The following is a 14,238-nucleotide window of genomic DNA, read 5'->3' on the forward strand; positions in this document are numbered from 1 at the left end:
TAATTTAAGTATTTTGTGAAATATGAAAACGGAGGGAAAAGTAAGGGCATGACAATCATATCTGTTCTTAGGCACCAATTTCATGACTTTTACATAAAGTATGAGTGAAGATGCTTAAATGTAAAGAATAAACAGGGGCCAGCATTGGGTCACAGCAGGTAAAGCCTGTGCTGCAGGCATCCCATATGGGCACCAGTTCAAGACTCAGCTGCCCACTTCTGATCCACCTCCCTGCTAACACATCTGAGCAAGCAGAAGAGAGCCCAAGTACGTGGGTGTCTGTACCGACATGGGAGACCTGAAGAAGCTCCGGGATCCTGACTTCAGCAGCCATTTGTAGAATGAGCCAATAGAATGCAACATCTCTCCCTGTCTCTAATTATGGCTTTCAAATAAAAACAGAACAAAGAGAACAATGACTTCACAAATGTTCAAGTCAAACACAACACTGCTGAGGTCACTTTTGAGAAGCAGCTGGGAGAGACCACCAAGACACAAATGGCTCAAGGCTGGGACTAAAGCTTCAGCTCTGAAATAGCTCCTGACCCAAAGCACAAAATCTAGGTAGGGATTATACTTTCCCACATATCAGCCAATTCAGACACTTTAAGAGTACATTCTGAGAGAACTTTTAATCATTTAAAAATTATGTCCCAAAACTCTGAAGCTGAATTTTTAGGAACATCCCACGCCTGAGTGAATCCCGTAGCACAGCGAGCACCACCTCCACTTCCTCAGTCAGGCAAGCTCTGTGCCAGACCCGGAGGGCAGTCGCTGTCTCTGCAATGCCTCCCACCCAATCCCACACCGTGTAATCCCAATACAACCCTGCACACCATTCTCAAGAGAACACCAGGTGTCAACAGAAAAATTCTGTAAAGAAACAAAGTTTCTCAATGCTCTTCCATGGTCAAATCACAAATCTGATTATGTGAGCAGCTATGGCAACAAAAACAAATAGGTACTTAAAATGTGGGTCCAAATGCCTGATAAAAAATTATGCTTTTATCTTCTGATATTAGTTGTTTATTCTGTGAATAAACTGCTTGACTTCTGATCTGGCCTCTCTACCTCCTGTTCTGATAATAGGACCTGTGCAAGGAAAGCATTAAAAATGACAGAAGAGATAGAATCCAAATCCCAACCACAGCAGGTTCTTAAGGACACAAATCAATGCTATATTATTTTAACTCAGACGTCACTGGGAGAGTTAATTTATTCACACACACACACACACCCCCGAAAAGTTACAACAAACAGCTCAATTACTTTGGAAAGTTACCCAATACAAATATGACACTTGTCCTAAAGGTGAATCACACATGTTCTAAACCTATCCAGCATTCACACACACACAAAAAAAAAGAAAAAGTAACTCTAAAATGATGTGTTAAAACATGCAAAATATGCATATATTCAAAATGACATTATTTCAACATTACAATATATATTTCAAACTTACAGCAATTTTCAGTTTCTAACACCCAAACAAGGGTATTGCAAGAAGTTGGTGGCATCAGAACTGAAAGGTAAGTCTTGGTGCAGACAATCTTTGCTAGCTTGAGCAGCCTTAAAAGTCAGAGCCCCACAGTCTCAGGGCCCACGGGCTGCTATGCTGAATGGCTCAGTTCTCGGCCATCACGTATTATATAATACACATTGGGGATCTGAGGACTGCAGATTTTAAACAGGAAGCCATCCACTTACCGAATTCGTGCACCACCCACAATTGGGGCCTGCCTGTATGCATTCTCCACAGGATTTAGCGTTGGCTTTTATACATCTATTTTCATCTGTCAAGAAAATGAACAGACCATTTTCCATGAAGTTGCAGAGAGAATACAATGAAATAGGATCATTGAAACAAGTGACGCTGTGTGAGTGAGCATGACAGATGTCAAACTGAAGGCACCGGCTGACCCCAGATGTGGTACTGCAAGCCATGGAAGGACAGCTGTCTTCCTTGTCTTCCATATGAAAGCCAGGTACCTTCTGTACATTTACGTCCTTGTGTTCAAAGGAACGGATTCCAAAATTTGTCATTTGGGATGGTCACAAATGTCCTACACCTTCTTACAATCAGGTATAGGGCTAACACTTACCCAAAATGACCCCTGGGGACCTTCCTTTAGGGATATGAAGCCACTGAGGCGCTAACTGATCCGATCCATAACCCAGGGCTGCTCTGTTCTGTTCAGTGTCCTTAAATGCCTCTGAACTTGCCTAAGGAGCAGCACGCCTCTCATACACTAAACACAGCAAGGACTGGCTGTCCTCCTTTTTCCCGATTATTAACTTCACGTTCTCATTCACAGGAAATTTGAAAAATTCATAAAACCATAAATCCAAAAAAGCCATCTCCACCGCTACCAGCTAACCACTGCACCCCTGCCACCTATTTCTTTCCAGCTGTTGTCTTGAGCAGAGACAGAGAAGCAAGCACACACAGACCATTTTAATGAAACTGATGACACAATTTGCATAGCACTTAATATGACGCTTTTTAAGTATTTTGTTGTGTGATTACAAATTCTTCAAAAACATGCCTTGTAATTATTATACAGCTTCTCATTACTTGAATATATCCTGCTTAATGTTGGGACAATTCCATGTGTGTGCACATGCTTGTTCACATGTGCAGACTCCATGCACGGGCACACAATTACTATACATACACATATGCCCAGTACACATGTACAACACACTACACTCATCCTCACACATACCATACCATACACATACACAGTGCTTTGCACACGCACACACACTCACATTGTGAACACGCACATTTATCTATGCACTCTGAACTGTTTTTGTTTTGTTTTGAAGATTTACTTATTTATATGAAAGCCATAGAGACAGAGAAAAAAATAGAGCTCTTCCATCTGCTGATTCACTCCCCAAAGGCCCACTGCAGCCAGGAATAGGCCAGGCCTGAGGTCAGAAGCAAAGAATCCCAGCAGGGGCCCAAGTATGTGCGCCATCACTGGCTCTCTCCCAGATGTGGTAGCAGGAAGCTGGACCAGATGTGTAATAGCTGGGACTGAAATAGGTGCTCCAACATGATATACGGGTTCTCAAGCAACTGCTGAACCTGCTGCACCACAACGCCCATTTCAACCACTTATATCTAATATACACACTGGACATTCCAAAAGGGGTCATACTAAGCATTACATTAATGTTTTCACAATTCTGAAAACATTCTAATTTCTACTTAAGTAATATACCTATTAATACTCTCACATGCCATGTATTAACACCATTTCACCAAACCTCCAATGCTAAGTACTTAATGTCACAAATGTTGCTCCTCAGTGGACATTGAGCCTAGTGGTTAAAACATGCATGTCCCATACTGGAAGACAGTGGTGATGGTTCAACTACTTGAGTCCTACAACCCACACTGGGTACCTGGGTTGTCCTCTGGGCGTCAGCCACAGTCCAGCTCCTGCTGTTGTGGGAGTTTAGGCACTCAATTACGCCTATCTGCCTCTATCTCTTCCTCTCAAACAAAGTACAATGTAAAAATGTATTTTAATTTTACTACTAGGCATAAAGAAAGCATCAAACTGTCAAGTTATTTAAGGCTTCAATTATTCATGTTTACTGGTCACTTATTAAGTTCTGTGTTTGCTTGCAAATTTTTCAACTGTCACATTTCTTGTTTTTATTGATTTCTGCTCACATCATTTAAGGTATAAGCCTGTTTAATTTCTAGTGTGATTTATCACATCCCAACTCATACTGTTTTTCTTGCTGTCATTGGTTATTTTGTGTAACCCACGTAGACCAACATGTTTTCCCTGGTGGAGCCTCCCACTGTTTCTACCTGTAGTGAGGCACTGCTCCTGGGCTGGGCTCCAGGCAGGGACAAACAGATCATGATCTGCTTGTAGACACGTTACCTGCCAGGACTTCTCTCTGCACGCTCAGTCATCCTGTCCAATCCATGCTTGTAAGCTCAGCCTTTAGCCACACAACAGGACAGGAGTGGGGGCAGCTTGTCCACGGAGGCCCCTTGCCCTTCACTCTGAGGACATGGTGTCACTGTGGGGCTTCCGGGGAGTGGCAACACTGCACTTGAGTTTTATCCAGGAGCCCGGTCAAGAGTGAAAACAAGGGGCTGCTATGGTGGAACGGCAGGTGAGCCACCATCTGCCACACGCTGGTGTTCCATGCGAGCAACAAGTCCCGCTGCTCCATTTCTGATCTAGACTTTGCTAACACACCCGGGAAAGCAGCAGAGAATGGCCTGAGGACCTGAGCCTCTGCGACCTCACAGGAGATCCAGAGAAAGCTCCAGGATTCAGCCCGGCACAGCCATGGCTCTGCAGCCACTTGGGGAGTTGAAGAACACCAGTGGATCGAAGAACATTCACTCTCCCACCATTTCTCACACTCTGGCTTTCAAATAAATCTTTAAAAACAAAACAAAACAAAACACCAGTACCAGAATAAAAAGCTGAGAAAACTTTCTTTTACCTGTTTGGCCAAACACACAGCAAATCGAACCGATCAGTCCAATGCAGAAAATCAGTTGTAAATGCATCTGAAAATTTAAAAATATGTATCATTATATCAAAAAAAAAGGAATAAATGAAAATGCATTTAGTACAAAACGTTGCAGTCCATCTCCTGACTTTATAAACCTGCACAGCCATTGTCATCCCCTCCCCCACCAGCACAATAACTTCCATGTCACACCCAAGGAAGCACTGTGGCATTTCTCTAACTCACAGGCATCTTAATCTTCAACAGTGCCCAGTGTCCTCCAACAGCATCAAGGCTCTCCAGCTCCAGGGGAGGACCCAGAGGCCTAGTCAGAACACTAGGCATGGGTCACCTTGCTCACCCTCAAGGCTGAGCATCAGTGTGAGCAAACAAATCCCGATCCACATGGCCCCTCTGCAACTATTCAAGAGTTTTCATCCTCTGCAGGCCAAAATCAACAAACCTGCAGAAAGTCCCAAATAAATTTTTGCATCTGAGTTCCCATTTTTTTTTAATTAGATGTAGGTAAAATAATTAGAATATTAATTCTCTACATTTTGCAGGACTGAAAATGAGGCAAAACAATTCTTTTAAAAAGCCACAGCCTGTGGGCCCAGCACAAGATACCCTAGCAGCTAAAGTCCCCACTTTATAGGGGCCAGGATCCCATATGGGCACTGATTCTAATCCCAGCAGCCCCGCTTCCCATCCAGCCCCCTGCTTGTGGCCTGGGAAAGCAGTGGAGGACGGCCCAAAGCCTTGGGACCCTGCACCCACATGGCAGACCCGGAAGAAGCTCCTGACTCCTGGCTTTGGATTGACTAAGCTCCAATCATTGCGGCTGTTGGGGAGTGAATCAACGGACAGATCTTCCTCTCTGGCTGTCCTCCTTGCTGTATATCTGATTTTTCAATAGAAATGAAAAATAAATCAAAAGGCAAAGTCCCTAAGCAATCATTAGACTCCAAGAAAAAAAAAAAACTGATCAGCACTCTACACGTAGAGATCCCCTCCGTCCCCAACCACGAGGCGCAGATACTAAGAGAAGCAGGGGCTGCTCAGCGGCCAGCACCGCGGATGCACTCTCTAACCACATCCACCCTTGGGCAGCTACTCTAGTCACTACGTACACATGAAGACACAGGTACCAAAAAAGGAAACGCACACCAAAGTTTGCCTTTCCTAGCTATCAAATTAAGTAAAATTAAAGCAACCTACAGTAGAGCAGGAACAATTAAAAAAAAAAAGTTGTTTTAACTCAACAAAACCTGCTTAAAGATGGCCAAGAGAAACCAACTGCAGCTCTCAGGGGAAGTAATTTCACAGAGCTTCTGCCCTGTAACTCAGTAACCCAACTGCTGGGGAATCGCCCATAGGCACATCCACAAGCACACCACAGCACAGCGCTCAGGACACTTACAAGAAGATACAGGGAAGTGCAACGGCATCAGAGCAATGGACACTCAGCTGGAAAAAGGACAGAATGCCACCACATTCACAGGACACAGCAGACACACAGACACAGAAGGAGAGCAGAAGTGACAGCACATGAACCACCAAGACACCTGGAAAAGAGACAACACCACAGAAGACAGCAGGGTGTGTGTGTGTGTGTGTGTGTGTGTGTGTGTGTGTGTGTAGAGACAGCACCATAGAAGACAACACATGCGTGCTCACATGTTCATCTGTCACATTGCTTTTTAATGAAAACAAGTAACTTTGTTTCTTGGTAAGTTTTGGCCAGTAACAAAGAGCTAACTGAACTCTGAGCCCAGTGTTCTCCCTCCTGGGTGCACTCCCATGCCATGGTGCCATACGCATTGGCAACACCTGTGCCACCCCAGCTCCAGGCTGGCTCCTCCAAGGGAAACACGAGGTGAACCTGCACAGGCATCGATGATGTAAGCCTTGCTTCTGTCATGCCTTGAGATTAGTTTTGCTCACACATTACCTGTGACTGCATCCAAGATGGCAGCAGAAGGGTAGGGTGGCAAGTGGAAAACACACAGCAGTTCACCTTCTAAGGCCTGCCTGAAATGTGCAATCCATTAGAACAGACTAGAAACCTACACAACTCAACTAATGCTGACAATTCCAAGGGCATGAGTGCAAGGAGCCCTGTGGACACACACTGCCTGATGAAGATGTCTGAGTAGCTTCCACACACAGGAGCAGGGGGACTAGCCACCACACAAATGGAGTCACATTTGGGACACTACTCAGGCTACTTTAATGGCCACAGAATTCCAAGACTTGCTACTAGGACAAGGGTACTGGGCAACAGAAAATATGTCCTACTATTATTCTAAGACTATCAGTTCTAAAACATCACTTTCAGGAGCACTGCCCTTTTCCTTCAATAAACCTTGACGAGTAAAGGTGCACCTTCTGAAACCCCCCTGCCTCTGCTAAGCTCCCAATCCAGAACCAGGTGAGACCAACATGAGCACAGGAGAGCAGATGAGCCCATGAGAGGGCTGTAACAGTCCCAGCACTCAACTCCTCTCTCCTGGGGATGCTGAGGTCCAGGCCAGAAGTAGGTGTGCTTACTAGCTGATGACATCCGGGAAAGGCCAGGCTTTCCCTCCAGGCAAGGGAGATGCAGGAAAGTAAGAGATGGCAGCAACACAGAATAAAAGAGGTGTGGACATCTGCCTAGTGATTAAAACATCCGCACCCACACTGGAGTATCTGGGCTCTGGCTCCCCACTCAGCTTCCTGCTAATGCACTCTGGGAGGCAGCAGTGAAAGCTCAAGTGGTTGGATTCCTGCCACCCACACAGCAAACCAGTTTCTAGCTCCCAGCTTCAGCCCACCCCAGCCCAGCCCCACCATGCAGACCCCAGTGAACCAAAGCATGAGGGCTCTCTTGCCTCTTAAAGCAATGAGCGTACAGCAGTCTTATCTGAAGTTGACTTCAGAAGAGGTGCTTAAGAGAGGGACCCAAGAGAAAGAGGAAAAAGCCAACACACAGGTATTTATCTCAGAGTGGGTACCTGGAGGCTCAACCTTGACAACCAAAGCAACAACGTGCGCTCAGAGGAGCATCAGTGCAAAGCACCTCTTCAACTCCAGGCTCCTGCAGGGAAACTGTGGCCTTGCTCAAGGAGCACTTCCTCCTCTACTCTTCCAAGCAGTGCCCACTTGGTCACCTGGTAGAGACCATGTGACATCACTCAAAGGCACAGCTGGATTTCACAAATGACCCCTGGTGCCCACTGGGAAAGACCTGTTCCATGACAAGGTCAGACAGGCCATTCCCCAGGAACATAGGAGATGTGTTCTAGAGACTCAAGTACTTGAATGCATGAGTTACTTCACTTAAACTTTCAATACTAGGCTTTCATCCCAACATCTTCAAATAACAGGGACAATGACAATAATAATAGCATCTATATCTTTCAGTCACCCGGTGAGGTTCAGGAGTCATTATTTGGGAAACCAAGCCACAGACAAGGTAAAGAACTAGCACGGGTGGGACTGAAACCAGACCACCTGAGCCCAGAGGCGGTCTGAATAGGAACATCATTAGCTCTGAGTTGTTGAAGGCTTGCTTAATCACTATTTTAAAGGAAGCAACATCATGTTAGAACTGACTCAGGGCGCAGAAATGTGGAGAGCTTGTCATGCTGGATGAGTTGGTCCTGTGGGCTCTCGGGCTGACTGGAGGCCAACAAGAGCTATTTTAACTTTGTTACTTCACAAACACAGACACAAGGTTTCTGTCCAATTCCCAACAGAATATTCACTCTGAGGTCATTTTCTATCATGTTCAATTTTATCTATGGGGTCATGATTCACCTTCTGAACAATAATCTTAGGCACCTCCCACACACCAATCTCATCTTAATGGTTAACAGCAGCAAATGGGTGCAATGCTGCTACTGTCAGGAAAACTGCCCAACTGACTCAATTCTCACAGTACAAGCATCTTTATCCATGAAGGTTAAAGATGGTTTTATATTCTCCTCAAGCTTTTAAATACACACTCAGTTAACTCACCTGGCATTTTCTTTTACATTTGCAGACAGTTTAAAAACTGCATGTACAGGTCAAAATCGCTTGTTTGAAATACGAGACCAGAAAGGTTTGGATTTTGGATCTTTGGGGATACTGAAGTGAAGTGTGTATGGGGTGGAGAGGTAAAAGCTTGTAGAAAATGGAATTGAATGATAATTCAAATTTTCCATTAACTTTTTGAAACCCCAGCTTGCACAGCAGGATATATCAGAGATGGGACCCAAGTCTAAACATGAAATTCCTTACACACACAGCTTTCATAGGCAGCCGGAGGAGACGATCTGCAGGACTGTTAGTGTATCGTCAGCTTGTGAACCCTTCCCCAGGTCAGGTGCACAATCTTCCACTCAGGGTATCACCTCACCTTTCAGATCCTCCAGCAGTTTATAGTTTGTAATTTCACATTAGAGATGCTCATTCTATGCTGTATTTCTAGAAATTAAGCAATTACACTTCACGGAAAAGCCTAACTTTTAAAAATAGTGGTGACATTTACATCAAAGTTTCAGGGTAAGATCTCCATAAACTAACCCATACAAGAAGTAATGCACAAGAGTTCTTCCTACACAACCCCTATGCTTTAAAAAATATCTATTTTTATTTTATTTGCTCACACTTTGAAATACAGCAAAGTTGGATGTATCCCAAGTCTGTTCTATCACTATTATTTCCCACATTTTTATTATGTATTTTTATTTTCATTTGAAAGCTGAGCGAGCCAGCTGACTGACAGAGTGAAAAGACAGCATCATCTAACTGTTTCACTCCCCAAATGCCCACAATGGGCAGGGCTAAGCAGGGCTGAAGTCAAGGACCAAAAATTCCACCCGGGTATCCCATTTGGGTGGCAGGGGCCCAAGTACCTGGCTGGTTATCTGCAGCCTCCCGGAGTGCATATCAGCAGGGAGCTGGAATCAGAAGCAGAGCTGAAACCTGAACCCAAGACTCAGATATGGGATGCAGGCTTCTCAAACCAGATCTTAACTGCCACTATTACTTCCTGCATTTGCTTTTTGGGATGGGTAATTTTATAGTGCCCACCTGACCAGGTAAGGAATACTTTGAAACCTGGGAAAGCATTATTGGTCCCTGTGAGGGTGCTTCCAGGTAAGATTAGCATGCAAGAGCTGACTGTGCTGGGTGGGAAGACCTGGCTTCCATATGGGTGGGCATCGTCAATGGCCAGGTATCTGAAGAAACAGAATGGGACTGCAATTTGGACTCTGAGCACAGAGGCAAGCTGACCCCTGCCTCACATGTCAGCTGTGGGTACAGGTATCTGGACTCCAAGACCAAACCTGGAGCCCCCTTGCTGACATTCTGACCTCACGCCCCCATGGACACATCTTCAGCAACCCTGGTCCCGAGGCCCTGGACTGACTTAGATGCGGAGTGAGTGTGCCAGGACCTTGTCAGCTGCCACAATCACAGGAGCTAAATCCCTAATATATTCCCCTTCACGTACTTGATTTCCTACCAATTCTGTACCTTTAGAGAACCTAACAATACCTTTTCTTAAAAAAAAAAAAAAAAGATTTATTTATTTATATTGGGAAGTCTGGTTTACAGAGAAAAATCTTCCACACACCGCTTTTACTTTCCAAGTGGCCATAACACCCAGAGCTGAGCCAATCCGAAGCCAGGAGCCAGGAGCTTCTTCCAGGTCTCCTGAGTGGGTACAGGGTCCCAAGGCTTTGGGCCATCCTCCACTGCTTTTCCAGGCCACAAGCAGAGAGCTGGATGGGAAGCAGAAAAACCAGGATACAAACCGGCGCCCATATGGTGAGGATTTTAACCACTGAGCCATTACACCGGGCCTGACTAATACACTTTATTAAACAGGAAAAAAGAAACGGGCCAATAATGGATTTTAATATTTAGAAATCAGTGTAAAAGGTAGAAAGATCTTAGCTCCACAGGAGTAATAAGCAATAGCTAAAAACATGACAAGATACCCATTTCATTCCTATACTCCTTTGGTATCCTATGTTAACTGCCACATAGTAAAGAAAGCAGATCACTCTATCTTTTTGAGACTGGCTTATTTCAGTGATAATAACGGTCTTATTTTTTACTTAAATATTATAGTTACTGGGGAATTGAGTCTGTGATTTTACAGTGAACTGAAATTAGATCTTTGTAAAAATTAAGGGAAAAAAGGAAGGGGAGATTAAGGGAGAGAGTGAAAGAAGGAAGAAAGTACAGTTATCTTCTTACACCAGTTTCTTTATGTTAATAACATTTTTGAAAATCTCATGACAGTTCAGTAGCAGAATGATGGACTTATGACTGTTGCTGAAGGACTACAGTCCTGTAATAACATAGGGGAAAATGGGGGTGGGGTGGAATGCGGAGGGCAGAAGGGATGAAAACCCTGGGCCTCGTGTATGGTATAATCAAAAATACAAAATTTAAAAGGGAGTTTTAAAAAATAGGTGTACTCTGGAACAGACTTGATGAGTTAGAACCACTATGTGGTAGTTCCCACTTATCCCACAAACAGGGTCAAATGGGAACAGAAGTGAGAAACCGAGACACCTCACTGAGCTTTGTAGCATTTGATGGTGAGGCGTGGGGATGACATCACCCCTGGCCAGAACACCCTTCCCCTTATAGGAAGAGTAAGTAAAATTTCCCTTCTGTCTGGCAGGAAGAGGTATGGTGATGACTAGACATGTTTATGGCCCAAATAACATCGAAGGATTAATGATTAACAAACTCTAGCAGGAAGGACAGAAAAGGAACTGCAATGAGTGAGTGAGTGAATGAGTAAGAGGAGGACAAGACAAGAGGCTGTGTAACACAGAAGACAGAAAGCCTAGGTGAGCGACCATTTGAAGCCTGTCCCCCACCACTCCAGGAACAGCAGTCTGAACCGGAAACCTCCTACAATTCAATATCCTCACCCTGTTGGAAAAAACTCTCTAAGGAGTACCAACACCTCTTCACCCAGAGTTACTGTTGGCCTGAGTTAATGAGCCCCAACAGCCAAAGTCTGAAATCCAAGAGCAGCTTGTAACAGGGCTAGAGACTCAAGAGTCACACAGCAACAGACTGCAAACATCTTCCTCGCTGGTGACTGCCCTAACCACCTTCTCCAGGAAATGACACACCGGGCAAGGTCAGCCACTACTAACCACTGACCAGTCCACATGCACGAGGAGCACAGTGGGACATGCTGCCAGGTCAGCTACCAAGGGGCCCAAGAGTTAAGCAGAGGCAAAGGCTGGGAACACTGGGGCACAGGGGACACAGAATGACAACACACCACGTATTGCTTCTCCAGGACAAAAAGTGAGAGTGAGGAAGGAATCGCCTCTAGAAGAAGGAAATCTACATGAACTCATTTTGTTCTTTAAGGAATTGGGAAACCTCAAATACATCTTATCCCAGTGATCAAAACATTAAGACCACAAAAAGAGGAAAAGTAAGCAAGGAAATGTGGATCAGGATCCTCTACAGAACTCAAACATCAACCAGCACAAAAGGAAGATCAGATAAGAAAAATGTACAAAATTCAAGCCAATCAACATGACCCAAAAAAAGGAACTACTGGTCAACCACCTAACCACCCTCTCCCGCTAACACAGCCTTAAGTACAAGGGGGGGAAATTAAGCATTAAATTCAAAGAAAGAGAATGCAAAATACATTCAAAACAGCAGGAGGATAGCTAGCCTTAGGGAATGGCAAAACAAGCAGGCTAAACAAAGCTATTCAAACCTCCAGGGCTGAGCCAGTGAGTCCCTCCAGCACCTAAGCAAAACCCAGGCTGCTCTTGTGGACACTTTCTAAGAACAGTGTTGGCCTTTCCCCATGAGAAGAAGCAAAGTTAGCAAGTGTTTGAGTTTGGAGTTCAGAAAGCTGACTCTGGAGCAAGCTTACAAAGATGCTAGTGAATGCAGGCAGAAGGGACTTCCTGACTAATGATAACCACAGGCACTTGGATTCCATACAACTTGTCAGGAATTGTGAGTCATGTCCCCAAACTGCACCATCTCACCCACTGTTTAGGTAGGACCATTCAAAAACCCTATCTTGACCAAACTACTGCCGGTCGTGATCTTCTGTCCTAGCCAATCAGGAACAAAAACAGCACTGGCTGTGTCTTCCACATGCAAAACTGAACTATACGCAGGGAGGAAGAAGTCATCTAAGTTTTTATTTTGCTCATCAGGAGGATAGCACAGGATTATGACTGTGAAAGCTTTGGGTCAGGAAACATCTTTATAGCGATCTTCAGCTCCTAATCTACTTGCTGGCTCCATCGTTCTTCATCAACTCACTTGCCAAGAGCCTCTACAATAAAGAACCCGAGTAAACTTAATACATATTACTCAGTCTTTTTTTTTTTAAAGATTTATTTATTTTCATCACAAAGTCAGATATACAGAGAGGAGAGACAGAGAGGAAGATCTTCCATCCAATGATTCACTCCCCAAGTGACCGCAACAGCCAGTGCTGCACCGATCTGAAGCCGGGAACCAGGAACCTCTTCAGGGTCTCCCGCATGGGTGGAGGGTCCCAAGGCTTTGGGCCATCCTTGACTGCTTTTCCAGGCCACAAGCAGGGAGCTGGATGGGAGTGGAGCTGCCGGGATTAGAACCAGCGCCCATATGGGATCCCGTTGTGTTCAAGGTGAGGACTTTAGCTGCTAGGCCACACCGCCGGGCCCATGTTACTCAGTCTTTAACTCATACTTCTTTAATTGGCATCAATTTTATTCTCTATTAATTGTAATTGTATTATATTTGCCTAATATGATGATACTTTGAAGGTTGTGGGAAAATGGAATTAAAAGCTAAATTTATTGATGCATAAGAATTTTAAATCCTTGTGCAGCTTTTATACAGTATCTATTTTCTACAAGCTTCTCAAAGCACGCGGCCATAACACCGTAATACTAAATGTAAATGTGTTCACTCAAACTGCAACTTCTTCCCTAACGGTCAGATATGACTGCACAACTACCCGTTTTACAAGCACTGACATTTTGACAGAAAAGAGAACTGGAATATTGGCTGCAAGGGGGGAATGACAGTAAATCACTTTGCCTAATTTCACAAAATCTAAGTTTTTAGTAAAATTCAATCAATACAAATGCACTGAAAGGACTTCCACATGTCAAATGATACATGCCTGATCCTAAACAAAAGAAAGATAATCTCTCTTATACCTTTCTTTTTAGCTCTTACTGCTTCTTCATCTCTAACAATTAAACAACAAAAACTATTTCTTTCTGATTCCAAAGCACATTTCTAACAGTCTCCGCGTGACAAACTTTCAACGATGCCCAGTAACACAGTGTAGGGTTTTGTTTTGTTTTGCTTTTTAAGATTATCATCATTATTATTATTATTGGAAAGGCAGAAATACAGAGAGAAGGAGACACAAAGAGAAAGATCTTCCATCAGCTGGTTCACTTCCCAAGTGGCCACAACGGCCGGAGTTAAGCCAATCTGAAGGAAAGACACAGGAGCCTCCTCTGGGTCACCTACATGGGTACAGTGTCCCAAGGCTTTGGGCAATCTTTTATTATTTTTTTATTGGAAAGGCGAATATACAGAGAGGAAGATCTTCTGTCCGATGATTCACTCCCCAAGTGAGCACAACGGCCGATGCTATGCCAATCCGAAGCCAGGAGCCTCTTCCGGGTCTCCCACGCGGGTGCAGGGTCCCAAAGCCTTGGGCCGTCCTGGGCTGCTTTCCCAGGCCACAGGCAGGGA

General features: G+C 44.5%; 1 protein-coding gene across 2 annotated transcripts in view; it reads right to left on the reverse strand.

Moving 5' to 3' along the window:
- Positions 1 to 14,238, reverse strand: part of ITGB1 (integrin subunit beta 1) — a 42,785-nt gene that overhangs the window by 22,857 nt on the left and 5,690 nt on the right. The window contains exons 2-3 of one of the 2 annotated variants that reach the window (XM_040992567.1): positions 4,486 to 4,552; positions 1,708 to 1,793 (exon numbers count right to left, since the gene is read on the reverse strand). In XM_040992567.1, the coding sequence (XP_040848501.1) occupies positions 1,708 to 1,793; positions 4,486 to 4,552 (153 nt within the window). Of the gene's footprint in view, positions 1 to 1,707; positions 1,794 to 4,485; positions 4,553 to 14,238 lie in introns of those variants that run through there. The other variant, XM_040992568.1, reaches the window with a different exon arrangement.

The sequence above is a fragment of the Ochotona curzoniae genome, unplaced genomic scaffold (genome assembly GCF_017591425.1).
Source record: "Ochotona curzoniae isolate NIBS_2020 unplaced genomic scaffold, NIBS_Ocur_1.0 contig_78, whole genome shotgun sequence".
NCBI lineage: Eukaryota > Metazoa > Chordata > Mammalia > Lagomorpha > Ochotonidae > Ochotona > Ochotona curzoniae.